Below are 19,633 nucleotides of genomic sequence, written 5' to 3'. Positions count from 1 at the left end.
GCTGAAGTCAAACATGTTCCAAACACACGATCTCCAAACCCACCTTTTAGCAACCTTTGTTCTTTGTCTGCTTGCATATCAATATGAATAAAATGGTTGATGTACACACACTCACTCTCTGTCTCTCTCTCACAGACTCCCACACACCAAACAGGTTAACTGGTTAGTTCAGGTTGATAAATCAAGTGCTTCATGACTTAACCACTACTGGGAATAAACAGGTGCAATTCTTTTGGTCAGTTGCTTTTGTATGCACATGTACACTTGTGCATGCACTCACCTATGCATGCACATATTTCTTGTTAGACATCTTTGTATATGCATCCTTTTAAGTAGTGTGTCTCATGTGTGTGTGTGTGTGTGTGTGTGTGTGTGTGTGTGTGTGTGTGTGTGCGTGTGATTCCTATGCTGGAATGACTGCAGAAACATATTCCACAGATGACAAAACACTTTGATCTAATTCATTTTATTTCATCAACACACCAGTATGCACCATTTGTCTCCAGTTGACAACCACTGCCCTTTTGGTTTGAACAACAACTTAGAGAGAGAAAACGCAAATATACAAATCAATATTTAATCACATTTATTCATGTCAATAATTTTTTTTTTTTTTTTGCAGCCAGACCACAACATTTTCATTTCACCGTGCTATAGATCTACGAAAATGAACACACTTTGCAAGAAGATTGGCCAGTTAGCAATAGTCAATCATCCCATCATCTGTCGCATGTGATTCTGTGCCAGCTTTCTTTGCTGCTTAACACTAATGGAATAATGAAACGCACACACCAGAAATGAACTGATAAAGAAAAAAAAAAAAAACGAAAGAAAAAAAAGACAAACTGGAAAGCAGGGCAGTGTAGCGTATGAATTGTGTGCCTACAAATATGCATGCATGCGTGCATGTGTTTGTGCATGCATACGCTATCAAAGCAAATCATTCAAAAAAGCTTTACGTATCCTAACTATAGTACAGTTTTCAATTTCCCTTGGGGGTGGGGGACCAGGTGGGGAGGGGTCTTTTTTTTTTTCACCTCTGAAATTTGTTATCTCTTCTTGGGTAAAGTATCAATATTATGCAAGAAAGTCACCAATGTGTACAGAAGTTTTCTGTTCTGAACAAAAACAAACAACATATGCAATTATACAAAAAATTCAACCGTGCTTTCAGTCTCTGGTAACGTAAACCTAAACAACTGATCACACTGAGACTGAAAGCAATTCATAAACATTCACTAAATCCATGAAAACATGCTTCATTTTTATTACTTGACACTAATGAGTCAGTGATGTATTTTATATCTGTTGATTTGTTCACTCTACCTTTAACCCACTGATGATTTGTTGGCTTGCCTATGATTATCTATATTGAAGGGACACTATGACACTGCAGACAACCTGTTTTTTTGTCAGTATCTTAAATGTCCACACATATTAATGTCCTCTGAAAATTAAATCTATGTCAGACCCTCAGATGAGTGATGAAGAAAGGGACTTATCTAAATCTATCTTTTTCAACCATTCAGAATTCTCCATACGCAGTCGCTCTAAGGTTTATTGTGTTACACAGGGTTCCCACAGACTTGAAGAAACAAAATTCCCAACCTTTTCCCAACCTTTCCCAATGTCAGACCCTCAGATGAGTGGTGAAGAAAGGGACTTATCTAAATCTTTTTCAACATACTGATATCTGAGGGTATAAATTATCACTCACTGTACTGTTCTTTACAATGCACACTTCTTGATTCTGTGTACCCTCTCTCCCCCCTATCCCTCACCTCTCGAAATGATGAAGATAATCTAGCTTTTTTGAAGCACAGTCACTGTTAGGAATATTTCGCACACCTGCTTTCACCCTAAATGTGCTCTTAAAACAAAAACAAAAAAGTTTGTTTGCACTCATTTTTGACAGATTAAAACAGATAACCTGACAAAATTGTGGGGTTAAGATCCAAAGGAGGATTACAATCAACATCCACATCAAGAATAATGAAGATAAAGAAATCCACATTACAATTTATTAGATCCACATCTGGATTATGATCCACAAATCCACATTGGGTTTACAATCCACAAATCCGTATCAGGATCAATTAAGATCCACACTCAAACAAAATGTCTCCTACAACAAGCAAGCAGTTCAGCAAGTCACACCAAAACTGACCAGGACGACAACTGATCAGTAACAACAAACACGCCAAACTGAAACTGCACTGTAAAAACATTGCCAAGGACGCATTTTCAGCACAGGCACACAGTTTCATCCAAACACAATTTTCTCAAAGAGTATGAATAGAAATTACAACTGGAAAACACATAGCTGAAGATGAATGTGTTCTAGTCCTCTTCCTGTAAGTGTGTGGACATCAGAAATCATGCCACCATGGGCGAACATCATTCCACTGATCTTCCATCATCATATGTTTGTGTGTTGTGTCACCTTATGTTCGGAGCTCCCTCTGTCTGTGGCCTTCTCACAATCCTTTATCAGCCATTCAGAATTCTCCATACACAGTCGCTCTAAGGTTTATTGTGTTACACAGGGTTCCCACAGACTTGGAGAAACAAAATTCCCAACTTTCCCAACATTTCCCAATCCCAGCACCAGTTTTCCCAACCGTGTTACATCTCATTCACATATGGTAACGGCAGGTAAATTTTATTTTCTATACACTAGCTTGAATTAAAAGAAATGAAGAAACTCACCAGTCTCACAGCAGACGTAGTACTCTGTACTCTTTTCAGTTCCTTCTACTTGAAGTATCTTGCAAAAAAAAAAAAGAAAAAAAAAGCCAATAAATTGTAGAATGACAATAAAGAATATAGTCCACATGCTGTCCACAGCCCTTATGTAAACAGCATCTAAATCTTAAAAAAGAAAGAGCAATGGTGTGATGTATTCCCCGAAATTCCTGCTACACATCTGGAAAGTGTATTGCAAAAGAAAAAGTCTCATTGCTCTCAAGAATCAAATCAAGACAAAATAACTGTCATACAGTTTGTGGACTCATGTTTCACAATAAGCAATGTTTAGGCTGCCATGAGAATACCCATCAGTTAATACTCTGCGCAGCTGCCAAGTGGGTTTTGGTGTCATTCTGCTGTACCTGTTCTGGTTCAGTATTCAAACAAGTAGATGTACTGTACTGTATTGCATTGTATTGCTTTTTGCCACAACAGATTACATTTCTTTGTGTACAGTTCTGGCTGCTGTCCCTGGGGAAAGTATGTCACCACAATGCAGCACCATCCATTCTTTCTTCCTCTTTCTTTTTCTGTGTGCAAGAATATTTGTTTCACTACGAAAGTTGATTTTTTCTACAGATTTTTGCCATGGACGACTCTTTTGTTGCAATGGTTTCTCGTATGTGTGCTGAGAGCATGCTGCACATGGTATCCAGGTTTCACTGTCTCATTCCAAAATACTAGCATCCAGCCCAACACTCAAGGTCAAGAGGAGAGGGGGAGTAAAAATCCTGGTCCGTACGTGGGACTCGAACCCAAGGACACTTACTTCCAAGTCAGACACACTGCCACCAGGCCAACGTTCCACACATGACAAGCCATCATAACTGATGTGATCAACCAGTGAAATGGAAGAGGCGAGAATCCTCCTATTTCCTGGTAACATTAAAAGCCTATGATGGTAATTTCTGTCCATATGGCAGTAATCCTGAAAATCTGTACCTGTCTTATTTCATCGCTGATTTCTTTGTCCTGCTTTCATCACGTTTCACCTTTGTTACTGTTCTGAGTAGAGCAACAGTAAAACCATCTTCACTGATGCTTCAATAATCACGTTAATAGCCAACATCTTGTGTGTTGCGTGTGCGTGTGTGTGTGTAAAACAAAAGCAAAGAAACCTCCTTCAGGATCTCTAAAAAAAACCCACAAACCATGATGTCCTAAAACATACAACTGTAAGAGGAAAACAAAACTACTGGTGCACAAATGCTGGACATTGATAAACTAGCTCTCCAAACAAGAAAAACACAACAAAAACAAACACTAAAAGCAAGCCTATCCACACGCCTTTTACACAACAATAATACTGTCAAGATGAAAAACGACATGTCCGTGAAATGTTGGGGTACACTGACCACGCTTGGCTCACATCTGTGCATTTGTAACAGAAAGATAACAAAGCATACCACCAGCCATAAAACATGTGGCCTTTGATCAAAATCTTTCCATGCGTATAACTAATAGAAAATAACAAAAGCACACTGACCATGAACTATGGGCTTTCGCTCGAAACCTTTCCGTGTGGATTACAAAGAGTTAAGAAGTATATAACAATCTTCTCTTTCTTTGTAAAAACAGAGCATCATTTCTGATCATGTGCTGGGTGTAACTTTATTGTTTACCTTAATTTGTTGTTATTCTTGAAGAAGAAATATTGTTCATTGTTGTTTTTGAAGATGTAGCTTTTTTTTGTTTTTTTTAAAGACTGGTCAGTCAAATTCCGCTAAAATCATACTGTTTCTTTGGAAGAATTAATATTTGTGTTAAAGATACCATTAAGCTCAACGTCAATTTTTTGTTTTGTTCAGAAGAAATGCTTTCTGCATCAACTGACTAATTTTTCTTCAGAAAAAGTAACTGCTCTCTGAAATTACAAGATTTTGTTCTTAAAATACACTTCCTGATTTTTTTTTTATTTCACTTTATTTCATTTTTCACTTCTTCCTTTAAATCTTAGGTTCAATTAAATACTGCATTAAAAAAAAAAAAAAAAAAAAATCCAACTCTAATGTAGGATACTCAAATACCACGTCAGAGTAAAACACTGTAAATACATAAGTGCACTGTCTGTTGTGTTATATTCCATGTTTAATTAAAGCCAGTGTCCTTCATCTAAACACAAACAAAAACAACAACAACAACAAAAAAAACCAACAACAAATGAGACCTAAAGAAAAACGAAAGGAAAAAAAAAATATATCAAGAGATAAAAGAATATGTAATGTGTTTTTTGAGATTTGTGATGAAATATAAGAATCAGAATTTGACAGACAACCCACAACTTAACCCACTTATTCATCATCTTACAATTTTCAATTTCTCATTAATGCAATGGATGCCTTTGGCTTTTGTTCTGTGTGTATGTATTCTGGAATTATCGTCCAAAAAATGCATTTGACATTTTTTTTTCTGTGGGTATATATTGTGGATATTCTGCAAAAGGCACCTCCTTTGCAAATCCAATTACACTGAAAATGACTTCCTGGATAATTTTGAAAGTAATCCAACATTTTCCTTTGATAATGAATCCAAGTATGCTGTTTTTGACACAAATGGGATGCCCTACTTATATGGGTGCATCACTTCCAACTTCCACACACACACACAGACACACACACACACACACACACACAACAAACACATTCCTTTACAGTACAGGTATTCTGGATATCATCATCAAGGTGTGTTTAGAATCAACAAAATGCTGCTTGACACTTTGGGACAGTCCATGCTCTGGATGTCACCCACTCACATAACTGATGCGTTTGATACTTCATTAACGAAGCAAGACAAGTGCTGAAGAAAGAAACACTGAATGAAAAACACAATCACCAAAGTAAATATTGAAATAATATTTCATTGTCTTTTTCAAAAATACAATAGAGGGGAAATGAAAACAGAAAAAAAATGTCCCCCCACACTCATGCACGAAATTCAAGTTGATGACACGTAACAAAGACAGACCCTACACACACACACACACACACACTAAAATTAAAAGCACAAACACATAAATGCTCACAAGTATCCACACACACACACCAATTTATATACCATATTTAAATAGACTCCTACACATTCTTAAATCTCAAAAAGAGAGCAGAACGGAACAAAGCGATCTAAGGGGAAGACAGTACAAACACTAAGAAACAAGGCAGTGCACATGTTAAATCAAATCTAAGTTCTATCACCGGTGAACACACCTTCATATGCACGATGCTAGCTACACTTAATTTTTTTTTTTTTTTTTTTTTTCAAAAGACAAACCCAGGTGAGTGCAACATAATCTTTGTGCACAACTCATGAGTAACCATCAGATGATTGAAACATAACCTGTGACTAGCATTTAAAAGCCAGCTGCATCTTGCCAGATGGTGTGTATTAAAATAAGATTAAAGATCAAACTAAGATCACCCTCCCCCACCCAGCCCACACTTTTCAGCCAAGATGATTTTTTTTCTCCTTAAATTACAGACAATGTGCCACAAACTCACACTACTTAACTTCCACACAGAAAAAAAAAGACTTCATTAGTTTTTTCTTTCCTATAAATTTCACAAAGAAAAAAAGAATATGATCATTTTTTCTTTCCTACAACAACACAGCCAGCAAAGCCTAGACAGTGACAGATGTGGATTGTTAATAATGGACATGTTTTCCTGCAGAGCGATTTGAAGTAAGTGAAAAATGTAGAATGCCGTGTGCATGTACAGTCATTTTGTTGTGTTGTACAGTGATGCACTCCTTAAAAATCCCTGTGGCAAAGATGTTCGGATTCAGAGTCGTGGAAGACTGCGCATGTCAATTCAAGGGTAACATGAGAGTGTTGCAAGTGTGTTCTCGTATTCAAACTTGGTTTTGTATAAAAATCAAACTTTCAGCAATCAACCGAGTTTGTAGAAAATGGTCTGTAAATATTGAAAAAAGAAAAAGAAAAAAAAAATCAACAATAAGCTTTATCTTAAAACCATTTCAGTTCAATGAGAATAGAATAAACAATTTCAAAGTAAGGTAATTCAGATAGATAAATCCATCCGATTCATTTGGATTAGGTTATGTGTATAGCGTGAGAGTCTAAGAGAACATGGCCATGAATACGAAAACAAAAACAAAAAAAATGCCAGTGAGAACTTTACCCTGTTTCTACATGGGTTTTCATGTTTATTACTATATTCCCCAACCCATGCCAGGTTCCAACAATGCTCACTAACACTAGGCTGAACCCTTCAAGACTTCAGCATGGAAACACACAGTCACCCACACTGATTCCACTGCTGTTCTAGCACAGGTCAGGTGTTTTACAATGACCTGCGGCAAAAACATCTGAACTCTGAAGGTCAATCGTATGTTCACTTGATGAAGAATGGTTCTGTTTACAGTATTCGTAAACTATGCATTCATATGTTTAATGCCCTTAAGATACGACAGGAATTCTGTGACAACAATGATGAAAATTAGAATTAATTTACAATGCACGAGAAACACTTTTGTTCTACAGCTTAAGTTAGTACGTATTTTACATTTTGTTGTGGCTGAGTGATCGCCATATTGTGTACTTTTGACCTCTTTCTAGGGGCCGGAGGCCTGGAGATTAAAGTTTTGTTCTTGTTCTTGTTCTTGTACATGGGTTTTCATGTTTATTACTATATTCCCCAACCCATGCCAGGTTCCAACAATGCTCACTAACACTGAGCTGAACCCTTCAAGACTTCAGCATGGAAACACGCAGTCACCCACACTGATTCCACTGCTGTTCTAGCACCGCATGTCCATCATTTCATTAACAGACTGGCATGAGGGCCACACACCATAGAATGACCTGCACAGCTGCCTGGTTTCTTCAGCTCTGCTTAGTACCTTTTGAGTCTAGACAACACACAACACAACCTCACTGTCGACAGACCACGACTATCATGAACACACATAACCAGATAGGAGAGCGCTTCTCACTAAAGTGGACACTGAGAGTAGTAACGAGTTTCAAGGCTCCAGTGATCACCCAATATAATAAAACAGACATGTATGTCTGATGACAATCTACAATGTCTGCTGACATCAGAAAAGGAAAGTGTAGGTTGTTTTGATTTATGATTATATGAACAGTGCAGAGAAATACGAAGACCTGCTGACCTGCAAAATTATTTCTGAGAGGCAGCAACCCTGGCTTCTATGAAATAATACACATTTTTTAAAAACATTTTCATAGTAATTTATTATAATATTTATGAGTGTGTGCAAGTGCTTGCAAATGCATGCACACAATATGGTTGAGTTTCCCATATTAGACAGCAAGTCTTTTTTTTCTAAAAGTATATGATGTATGTTGTTTACAAGAACAACAAATAAAAATTATTAAAAAAGAAAAAAAAACAACAACTACAAACAGCCAAATGAAAAAGGGCTAATCCAGTGCATTAAAATCCAAAATGTTTACTTTTCCAAATCATCCAAAAAATCACACCATGATCAGTAATATTCTTTTCTGTCTTTTGTCTTCTGAGTCCTTCAAATAATCATCTGTACACAGGGATACCACCCACAGTTTGTGTATATTCAGGTCATGCCATGACAAAGACGTGTATTTCAGGTCATGCCATGATGAAGACAATCAAATGTGAAAACCATACACACACATGCATTTCCTTCGATGTAAAAAAAATATCTATGGCTGACAAGCACTAAAAAGAAGCATGCATAATCAATTCAACAACACTATTAACAAAAAGCAATATCAGAAACATATTTACAATTCTGTTTCTAAGTTTTCTGAGTATCATGTTAAGCCATTTCAAATATTTTAGCGGATATGTCCAATTTCTTAATTTCAGAAAACAGAAACAAATCTTTTTTTGTTTCAAAAATTTTTTTTTTCATCAAGAAAATGAAAAGCAGATATTAAATTGTTAAGCATACTTCTGCTTTTCAGGAAAAAAAAAAGTATTGGTTTTAAATATGCATCAATATATTTTCCCTTACTTGATCATACCACCACCACCAAAGACTTTGTAGCAGTATTAATACTTCTGCTTTTCATATAATGACAACTTGTTTTGTGAAAATGCTCACAATCTGCTTCTGTTAAAAATACACCAGCCATGAAAAAAACAACAACTCAAAATAAAAACAAAACGCAAGCAAGCCAGATCTTTTAAAAAAAGCATACACACCAATCCACAAAATCTTACAATCAGGAATAGATCGTTTTGAAAAGAGGGTCTGGTAGCACCAATTAGATGGTGTTTTTATCATACCAAGCTTCACTCACCATTTTCTCCATCGGCCTCACACATTTTCTTGTGACAACTAGCCATCTTTTCAGTGACAGCCAGCCATCGTAGCCATCTTTTCAGTGACAACTAGCCATCTTTTCAGTGACAACTAGCCATCTTTTCAGCGACAGCTAGCCATCTTTTCAGCGACAGCTAGCCATCTTTTCAGTTACAGCCAGTCATCTTTTCAGTGACAACAAACCATCTTTTCAGTGACAGCTAGCCACTGTAGCCATCTTTTCAGTGACAGCTAGCCATCTTTTCAGTGACAACTAGCCATCTCTTCAGTGACAACTAGCCATCTCTTCAGTGACAACTAGCCATCTTTTCAGTGACATTTCAGTGACAGCTAGCCATCTTTTCAGTGACAGCTAGCCATCTTTTCAGTGACAACTAGCCAACTTTTAAGCTGGGCGTGCATTCTCGTAAGCTCTCCTGTCGCTGGTTATGGACTTAGGTGCCTGTGCATATTGTTCCAACTTCCTCTTCACTGCCAGGTTTGAACACATGTGAATAAAAGGTGGTCCCATTTGTGTGTGGGGGTTTTTTCCCCCCCACCACAACACATGACCTATGGCAGTAATATCTGGTATGGCCATTGAGTTTTATTGTTGTTTTCTGTAACAAATACAGCTATTCCGGAATGGTAAGCATGTGTGTCAAACATTCAAAATGCTGATGCTTTCAGTACACACAGCCATCCAGAAACAATACTTTCACTGAAGTTTCAGTACAGAGAGCCATGGACAAACAAAGTGCAAGAGAACTCCTGACCTGGTGCACCTGACATTCAGTGTATTTTCAACACCTGTGAAATAAAAGCAAAAGTAAAAATCAAACAGAAAATAAAGGAGCCACATCCTCAACCTACCAAAACAGAGAACTACACCACCATAATAATCATATGGTGGCATTTTAACATCATTCACAGAAACGACATGAGTCGAAATCTACTCCAGTCCAGTCACCAAATCAGACAAATCAGACACATGGACATAAGAGACAAAAAAATATTGAAGAAGAGGAAAACCACCAAATGGTGACGGGTTTCAACAAAGCAGATAAACATCAAAAAGAAAGGAAGATGATAAAAGCTGTGGGAAGGTACCCCTAATATATCAGAAGAAAAAAAGAAAGAGAGAGAGAGAGAGGGACATGCTATAAATATACAATCATTCAGGGATCACCGCAAGATCCTGTAAAGTGTCAACACGTGTCCCTGCCTGCCCCATCCCCTGTCACTGCTGAAGCGTGTACACCATTTCAGGCAAGAGAGCGGAACACACGATGAACTGTCATAACCCATGGGCCAGGACAACAAATGGTCGCTGATCCATCTATCCGCTGTCCAGGTTTGATGACGACACAGACCATGATGAGTAGGGCGACGATCATGCGATGAGAAGCCAGAAGATGAAGATGATGCCAACCCAGAGAAAGACTTTGGACAAGAACTGCTCTTCAGCCTCTTGCGGGGACCCTGGGGCTGCTGAAACACATTACATGGGGATTCCTGTGTCAGTCTCTGTGTGCTGCTGAAACACATTACATGGGGATTCCTGTGTCAGTCTCTGTGTGCTGCTGAAACACATTACATGGGGATTCCTGTGTCAGTCTCTGTGTGCTGCTGAAACACATTACATGGGGATTTCCTGTGTCAGTCCCTGTGTGCTGCTGAAACACATTGCATGGGGATTCCTGTGTCAGTCTCTGTGTGTGCTGTTGAAACACATTACTTGGGGATTCCTGTGTCAGTCTGTGTGTGTGCTGCTGAAACACATTACATGGGGATTCCTGTGTCAGTCTGTGTGTGTGCTGCTGAAACACATTACATGGGGATTCCTGTGTCAGTCTGTGTGTGTGCTGCTGAAACACATTACATGGGGATTCCTGTGTCAGTCTCTGTGTGTGCTGCTGAAACACATTACATGGGGATTCCTGTGTCAGTCTGTGTGTGTGCTGTTGAAACACATTACATGGGGATTCCTGTGTCAGTCTGTGTGTGTGCTGTTGAAACACATTACTTGGGGATTCCTGTGTCAGTCTGTGTGTGTGCTGCTGAAACACATTACATGGGGATTCCTGTGTCAGTCTGTGTGTGTGCTGCTGAAACACATTACATGGGGATTCCTGTGTCAGTCTCTGTGTGTGCTGCTGAAACACATTACATGGGGATTCCTGTGTCAGTCTGTGTGTGTGCTGCTGAAACACATTACATGGGGATTCCTGTGTCAGTCTGTGTGTGTGCTGCTGAAACACATTACATGGGGATTCCTGTGTCAGTCTCTGTGTGTGCTGCTGAAACACATTACATGGGGATTCCTGTGTCAGTCTCTGTGTGTGCTGCTGAAACATATTACATGGGGATTCCTGTGTCAGTCTCTGTGTGCTGCTGAAACACATTACAGGATTTCTGTGTCAGTTTCTCTGCAATGTGTCCACACACACTGTCTGTCTCATCCCCCATTCATCTCACGCAACCCCAATCTCTCCTCCTAGGGCTAACTAACTCTTTCAGCTCTGTAGGTCTTCCGCCTGTGCAACCCTCCCAGCAAGGCACGTTTTGGTTTGGATGTAACAATGGGCAGAGGTGCAGAGCTAGCTCGCTGTACAAACCAGCAGAGCAGAGCAGCAGTACACTTCTGTCTAAACCAGCTGTGCAGGAGAGGGAAAACTGTGTTACCACCAACCCACTTTAACCTGCCATAACTTCGCTTCGACTCATTCAGCAATGGTAAATAGCCTCCCTTTGTATATTCCCTCCTTTCTGTTTACATGCACAACACGATATGATTTTATTTATTTATTTGCTTTTTCCAAAAAGACAATCAGTCAACAAATCGGCAAAACATCCCACCAAATAAGGCTGCATACTTTTAAGAATTCTCCCAGAACAGAAAATCATTGTAAATGTTTGCAAACTGTAGACAACCAAGTAGTTTAGCCCCAACCAAGAAATGGAAGACACCAACAAAGGATGGTAATTGGTATGAAACTTACGTGGGGCAGGTCGGCCGTCATTGAAGTTGAAGGTAGAGGCGAAAATACCAAAAGGAAAGGCACCAATGCCAAATGAAAACTGGAACCCCCCATCACCTCCAAAGCCAAAATTTGAAAAGGCCTGAAATCAACATTAAAAGCAAATAAATATCATAATTCTACTTTGTCACTTATGGGGTTTTTTTTGTTGTTTTTTTAAAGCACAAGGTGGTGAATGTTTCCATGGAAAAATAACAAAACTTGACTGGCAACAAGAATGCAGTGAGAAGCTTCACAGGCTGACTTACAAGGAGGATAAGGATTTGAATCTCAGTATTACTGCTGTTTCTTCTTTTTTCATGTGTAATTAAACAGATGTTTAGCATAGAGGTCTGCAACTTTCTGTTTCATTCCACCAGATGTTATGTGTGTGTGTGTATATGTGGATGCATGTTCATGACACTGGATAATTTGACATCCAAACTTATTCCAGTTTGTGTACAATACTAATCATGTGTAAGTAGGTAGGTCCAGTCCTTATATATGGGTAGGTGACATCAATTGATGTGACCGAATTTCATCGGTATTTGTGGTCATGTTACACAGCCTGTGATGCATATCTCTCTATAAAATCTATTTGAGTATTTCAATGAATAAACAAACCATCGATCTGCACTTATGTTGTATTTCTATGTGTGTGAATGTTGACTGCAGTACACCTCAAACATGAAAACAGCAAAGGGTATACAGCAGAGAACAACCCGTGGCGCCATTTTTACAGCAACATCGAACACCAACCGTCGGAAAACTCTTATGGACTGTGACAAGTACTACGTACATGGCTGAATGACCACTCTATGTAAAGCTAAGATGTTAGAGTAAGGATGAATCCGATTTTGACCGTGTTTTTAAAAGAATCCTGAACTGAAAATTCCCTTAATTTTCGAACGAATACAAATTTCATGAATTTGAAAAAAAAAACAAAAAAAACGCAATGTGACAAGGATGACAAGAAAGTTGAATTTTTGCTCTTTAAAATGATATAAGTTTTGAACCAGAAGGTGTTGCTTGTCATAGTCCGTAACGTGTGCGAAGAACAAACCGCTTGCTTCGAGTCAATTCAAAATGACGACAACCATGACTGGATTTCTGCTGAGCGCTGCTGTAGACATTTTACACTCGTTTGCAGAATCACGATGTCTGTTTTACAATTTAACCACAAAAATCAAGTAAACAGTTGATATATAATTGGTCTATAATTTCGGTTTTGTGTTGATATTCGATTTCAGGCTATAAATGATTTGAAATCACCGCTGCATTTATGACACACAGACCAGAATCCAAAAGCCGATGATCACTGTCACATTTTCAGTTCTTGTTTCAGTTACATAGGTAATCACTGAAAAAGACCCACAATCCACACTTAGAAAAAACGTTTCATGATGTACTTTTCTCTTTGTGTTTCATTAAGCTATTGACCATAAAATGTCTACTTTTCATTCCATGTGCCTGAGTAACGAACAATAAGTCTGTAAACTGTATTGTTCATATTTCTCATCTGAAATCGAAATAATATTGATTTTAAATACTTATTATATTAGCATACTCATTATTAGTATCAATTATTGTTATAATTGTCATTTGCATGTTTTCATGTGTTTGTTTTTGTCAGTGATTCAATTTTTTGTAAACTGTTGCCAGTGTTACTGTTGGAATCATGTCCACTCAGATGTAGGCCAATACCAAAACTAAAAAAGAAGAAAGAAAAAAAACTAAAAAAAGAAAAAAAAAACCCGCAATGTTAATAAAATTTGAACATTTTTATAACCAATTTCTTGTCAATAATTCTTTTAGGAAATTTAACTGAATTGTTTCTAGTTTCATTTTCTTTGCAATTACTGGATTGGTCATAACGTTTGTGTGTGTGTGTGTGTGTGTGTGTGACTACACATTTTTAAAAGGTGAAACTGTCAAAAACCGAGATATTAGAATTAAAAAAAGCTTTCTCAAATGAATGAATGATGATTGATAATATTAATCTATTAAAGTAAGCAGCTGATAATACTCATACCTGGTGATAAAAGAAACTAAAACATTAACTCTGCAACATTAAAACTGTAACTCTGTTGGAGGTATATTAACTATGATTTCAGGAGGTAATTTTTTAAACTAAGTACTGTGATAGTGTAACTGATTAACTCTCTCCGGACGAAGGAATGCTCACGCATTCCTACACAAAACGTATTCTGATTCGGACGAAGGAATGGAATAGCATTCTTCGAAAGTAAAATTCCATCACGCGCTGTACACGTGATTTTGTGATTAGCCAAGCAGAGTGCGCTATTCTGGGTCACTCCACAATCGAACAGTATGATTGGTCAGCCCGGAATGTGTGGCCTGTCTCACACACACGCTGACAAAGTCACTGACCGGTCGTCTGCTCGCGTACCAGCCTGTTAGCAAAGCGGGCTCTTCTCAGAATGTTGTGAAGCAAACAAGGCAGCGACGGCAATATTTTAGGGTTGCCGAAGTACTTGAAATGCTACAAACTGAAGGGTCGGACATTGAAGAGGTGGATGATGACGAAGAAGAAAGCGAATTTAATGCAGAAAGCGAGCATAGGTATGGTGATTTGGGGTGAAAAATTGGCAGTATTTTCTACATATGGCAAAACTGTAAAAATAAGATGAGAAATTTGATTATTTTATATGTACTAGCTCAACACGTAATAAACCAGTTCTGAAAGTTTCATTTTCTTACACAGTATTTTGTATTTTTTGTAATTTTTTTCCAAACCCTTACAAATGGGCTGTCTGTGGGGAAAAGCAAGGGAGAAAACTTGTCGTCCCGAGTGAGTTAAAACAAAGAGAGATAATAAAATTTATCAGGTGACTCTGACCATGAGTTCTTAGAACTGATGCTGAGACTGTGAGAGTAAAAGGCTGATACCCAGTTTTATAAGGTTGTCTAATGAGCCATAGTTGAGTCTTCTTAAAAGTGATGCAGGGGAGACTTAATGGTATACAGGTAAAGTGAATTTTCAACTGAATATTTCATCTTCAAAATATTAAAAACCTGATTTGTGACTACTTTAACATCATTGTTCAGAGTCTTAGGTTTGTATAAAGTGGTCATTCAGCCATTTTCTTTATATTTGTGACTCTGTCATATGCCAGGGGGTGGGGGGTGGGGGGGTGCGGGGGGTTCTGAGAGTACATGTTCAAAGTTATTTGTCAGCAGCTCTAGAAAAAATACGCCAAAGGTTTTTCTCCACCGTATTCCCTTTGCTCTTTTTGTCTGTGGTGTATCACAAGCAACATTCACACAAATAATAAAAACAACAAGTGTAGATTAAATTTACAAGATTCCTGGCTTGAACAATAGACATGGTTCATTTCAGCTTTAGTTATACAATATTTTGTGTCCAGGGATATGGTGTATCGTGTACTAAAGACATATAACACATATGCAACAGAACGCACCAGACTGCAATTTAAAAAAATTCTAATCAGACAAATGCAACCAATCATGCAACATAAATAGTTGCAAAAGATTTGTCCAACCTGTCAGATAACATTTTAAAAATTAGTGGTCCTGCCTAGTGTAAATATATATCTATATACATTTTTGTGATCAAAGCTGTTGAAGCCATACTGACCCCTGAATTTTCTGGTTCAGATCTCTGCCCTGGAGGACGTGGAGGTAATTTTTCCCTGTAAAAATAACCAGATAGGTAACTTAGGTAAGTGAACAATATAGAAATGTAGGCTACAGTAAGTATAAAAACACCAAAGTACATTCATGCAAGATACAAAGATATGGTATTTCACATGCACACACACTTTCAAAAAAGAAAAGAAGCTGTCACCCTACCCCACCATCTCTCCAAACTGGCAAAATGTTCTCATTTGTATTTGATATTACATCATTAGAGAAATTAGGGAATCCAAAGAAATATTTTACATACCTCTGTTATATATAACTTTTCACAATATAGGCAATAAAAGGGTTGTGACTGCACGGTGTCGACGTAAAACAGTGGGAGGTAGACTAAAAAAATATTGGTAAAAGTCGACTTACTTTTATCGCAAGTAAGTCAACTTTTACCAAGATTTTTTTTAGTCTACCTCCCACTGTTTTCACAATATATTCAGAAACAGCAGCAAAACAAAAACTCCAATCACCATTTGATCACTGAGCAAGACAAAAAGAAAAAAACATCACAAAAAAACACCAAAAAATACAAAAAAGAATGAAAAAAAAGGGGGAAAAAAAAGAAAAAAAAGAAAAGATACAGCATCACAGAGACAGACACAACCTTATGTCAACAAGAACAAAGAATCACAAAGCTGCCAAATGACTCTTTCCCAAAGGTGCCAGTCCCCATGTTCATTTATAAAATTCATATGTCATCTGTAAAACTGAAAAGAAAAAACCCAACTAACCCTTCTATGCATTTTTCCCCCGACACACATCCAGTTTATGACAAATCATACAATATACCAATATGCAGTTGAAACAGTGTAAGTGTAATGTTTTACTAGTTTCATAATACTATATTTGTAACAATATCATATCAAACTGTTGTATAGTCAAGTGGACACAAGACTTGAATTCAAGCGCAATTGGTGATTTCATTCTGAGTCATTTCCACCATTACAGAACTGCGCAAACACAACAGAACAAACAAAACCGTGATCAACTCAAGCTGAGTAATATTGCTGAAAATGTTCACAACATTATTGTTCAACAAAGCCTTTTTTCCCTTTCAATTTCATTCAAATCACAGGTCTGCACTGGTTGGCATACCAACCCTCTCCTCCTGCCTTAAAAACAAACATTGCACTTCACATGCATGGTACTCACAAGGAAACTATGCCACAAATAATAGACTGCTAATAGTGGAAATAATCAGGCCATCAGGTGTCATGTAGAAATGAAATCCTTCCCTTTGAACAGTTTCACTATCAGTATCAGATTCAGTTTCAAGAAGGCATCAAAGCATGCAGACTGTACCATGTGTACTACACACCTGCTTAAAGAAAAAAACACCCCAAAAAACCCAAACAGATGCCTTCAGGATTTTTGCTCAGTATGCATAGACCCAACACGCTGGTCAGTCCCATGTAAGCCTAACAAAATTATAAGAAAAATTTATATCAAATTATTTACAACACACAAGATGTATGTAAATAGCAAACACAAATAAAATAGAATGAAAGTTATTAATGTGACATGTCTTGCCAGAGAATTTCAATGTTACTCCCACAGTCTGAACTAAAACAGAGAAAGAATGGTAGAGAGAATTTCAAATGACTAGGGGACAGCACTGACCTAGGATCCTGCGGGTTGGGATTACCGCGGCCATAGATGGGAATCACTTTGTCTTTGCTAATGCCTGCTTTGCACACAGGACAAGTCTGTCTGTTGCGCCGCGTCTCCAGCCATTGGTGTAGGCAGGGCCAACTGTCAGACAACCACTATGTTACTGTAGCAAACACTTAGTCTCTGAAACGTAAGCATGCGCACAGCAAATGAGACAAGTGACTTCAACTGACACATATCCACACACACATATATATATATATATATATCTTAGCTAAAAAATCAATAGAAATTTGATGTACTCATGTAGATGAATGACCAAAGACACAAATAAATCATAACGTACAAATATATGCAAGTTTGAAAATTGTTTTTAGTGTGTCACAACATATCTGCAACACATACAATGTTCAGAAGACAGCTGAGTGACCATGGCAGCTAAATTACAGGTTAATAAGCAAAAGTTAATAGTGACAGTGTATACACTTTTTGTTTCAGGACTAGACAAATTCTCATTTTTATTTCGACACTAGCAATGTGCTTTTTCAATTTCATATCAGTGTTTCAGGGTGTAAAAAGCCCCTTGAACCTGTGAAATGTTTCTATCATTTACATATTTTAGAAATTTAATCAAAATGATAAAATCAAGAAGTTCCAGTGTTTTAACATTACTCCTGTGTACAGCAAAACTCAAGTGCATCTTTCCACATACTCTTTTGAATAGGTTGCATGAACTTTTTTACTTTTTTTTTTTTTTTTTTTTTTTTTGCTGCCCTATCATCTGCACCAATTCAGTGGCATTACTTATTTATTACTCCCATGCCTCTCATTCTGAGTCCCCCATATACAGCCACAGCCAGGTTCATCTGCCACACTCTCAGCACTGGCAGTTCACAGAGAACTATCAATGTTTGGTCATAAAGAGGCCACACAACTGCATGAACTACTGTCTCATGCATATAATTTGATGTCCAATTTTCTTAATACAGAATGACACAGAAAATTAAAACTAAAATAATGCTGCCAATAGAGTCTGTCATGCATATATGGTTCTACCTCACCTTTCCTCCTCTCTTATCAACAACATACCAACACACACACACACACACACACACACACAGGTATCTGGTCTTGACACACAATGCACGAAGTTCATGCTGGTTGCATATTTTGTGACATCAGTGTCAGTTTCTGCTAAGTACCAGATCACTGAAGATCAGGGTTCCACTTCCAGGCAAAACCACAAGCCTCAGTTTTCACAAAAACTTAATGCCTGGACCAATGCACAATGATATGACTCTTCTGCTAGCTGAAGAATGAAAACAAGAGAAAACGTTCAATTTTTCTGGAAAGAACTGGAAAATGAATACGCCACACCCACCTGCTCCCCGGCCAACACGACCCGACCTATTTTAAAGTCCACCTTCACATTTGGTATTTCCATTGACCAACTACTTAAACGGAATTCATTACATAAAATGTTCACATTTTAGACTAAAACAAATTTCTAAAAGTTACGCATACTTCAAAAAGATTCATGTAGGCTCTAAACATATAATCGACAAAAACAAGTGTTGTTTACCAAAACAAGTGGCCACACATGCTGACAACTGCATCGTTTGCCGTTTCAAGGCAAATGTTGCACTCATATGTGCCATTGGTTTCTTCGGCAGAATTGTTATCACCACTGGATGGTGGGTTATTACTCGGGGAAGAAGCGTCAGTACTCATTTCTATGAACAGGAGGCTTCCAACATCGTAATTTAGGCACCTTCGTCTCGGAGAGACATACGTTGCATTGCGCATGCGTAGTATTGACAGGGGAAGTAAGTCACAAATAACAAACTGCTGACACTGGAGATAATCGAGCCAGAAGAAACTGCAGAAATAACCCTTTCCCTGCTTGCAGTTTCAAGTTCAATGAGGCGTCAAAGCACGGAGACTGCTATACACATCTGCTTGAAAAAAAAAAAAGAAAAAAAAGATGTAGACCCAACGTGCTGGTCAGGCTTTGCGAAACTATTAAACTGTAAAGATAATAATAAATAATAATAATAATGCCGGGTATTTATATAGCGCTGAATCTTGTGCAGAGACAAATCAAAGCGCTTTCGCACCAGTCATTCACACGCATGCATAACTCTAAAACTGTAGAAACTAAAGACAAGGAAGGGCAAGCAAGGGAGGCTATTTTGGGAAGAGGTGGGTTTTAAGACCAGACTTGAAAGAGCTGAGTGTGGAGACTTGACGAAGCGAAAGAGGAAGTTCATTCCAATCGCAAGGTCCAGAGACAGAGAAAGAACGGCGGCCAA

At 37.9% G+C, this 19,633-nt stretch overlaps 1 protein-coding gene across 2 annotated transcripts; it reads right to left on the bottom strand.

Annotated features, from left to right (window-relative positions):
• Positions 1–450: 450 nt before the first annotated feature.
• Positions 451–19,126, bottom strand: LOC143274925 (E3 ubiquitin-protein ligase RNF185-like). 2 transcript variants are annotated; one of them, XR_013053326.1, is made up of 6 exons: positions 18,904–19,126; positions 17,331–17,462; positions 15,655–15,709; positions 12,018–12,138; positions 2,591–10,506; positions 451–1,619 (listed from the first exon to the last, which is right to left on the bottom strand). XR_013053326.1 is itself a non-coding variant. In XM_076578926.1 (5 exons), exons 1-5 carry the CDS (start codon positions 19,050–19,052, stop codon positions 10,409–10,411), a joined length of 555 nt encoding a protein of 184 aa, XP_076435041.1. In that variant the 5' UTR covers positions 19,053–19,126; the 3' UTR covers positions 451–10,408. The 2 variants fall into 2 exon arrangements, 1 of the variants encoding a protein (XP_076435041.1); XM_076578926.1 differs by having other exon boundaries at positions 451–10,506.
• Between the last annotated feature and the right edge of the window lie 507 nt (positions 19,127–19,633).

Source organism: Babylonia areolata, chromosome 29 (genome assembly GCF_041734735.1).
Source record: "Babylonia areolata isolate BAREFJ2019XMU chromosome 29, ASM4173473v1, whole genome shotgun sequence".
In the NCBI taxonomy this organism is placed as follows: domain Eukaryota; kingdom Metazoa; phylum Mollusca; class Gastropoda; order Neogastropoda; family Buccinidae; genus Babylonia; species Babylonia areolata.
Note: the sequence above shows the minus strand (reverse complement) of the source record. Positions and strands in the feature narration are given on the sequence as shown.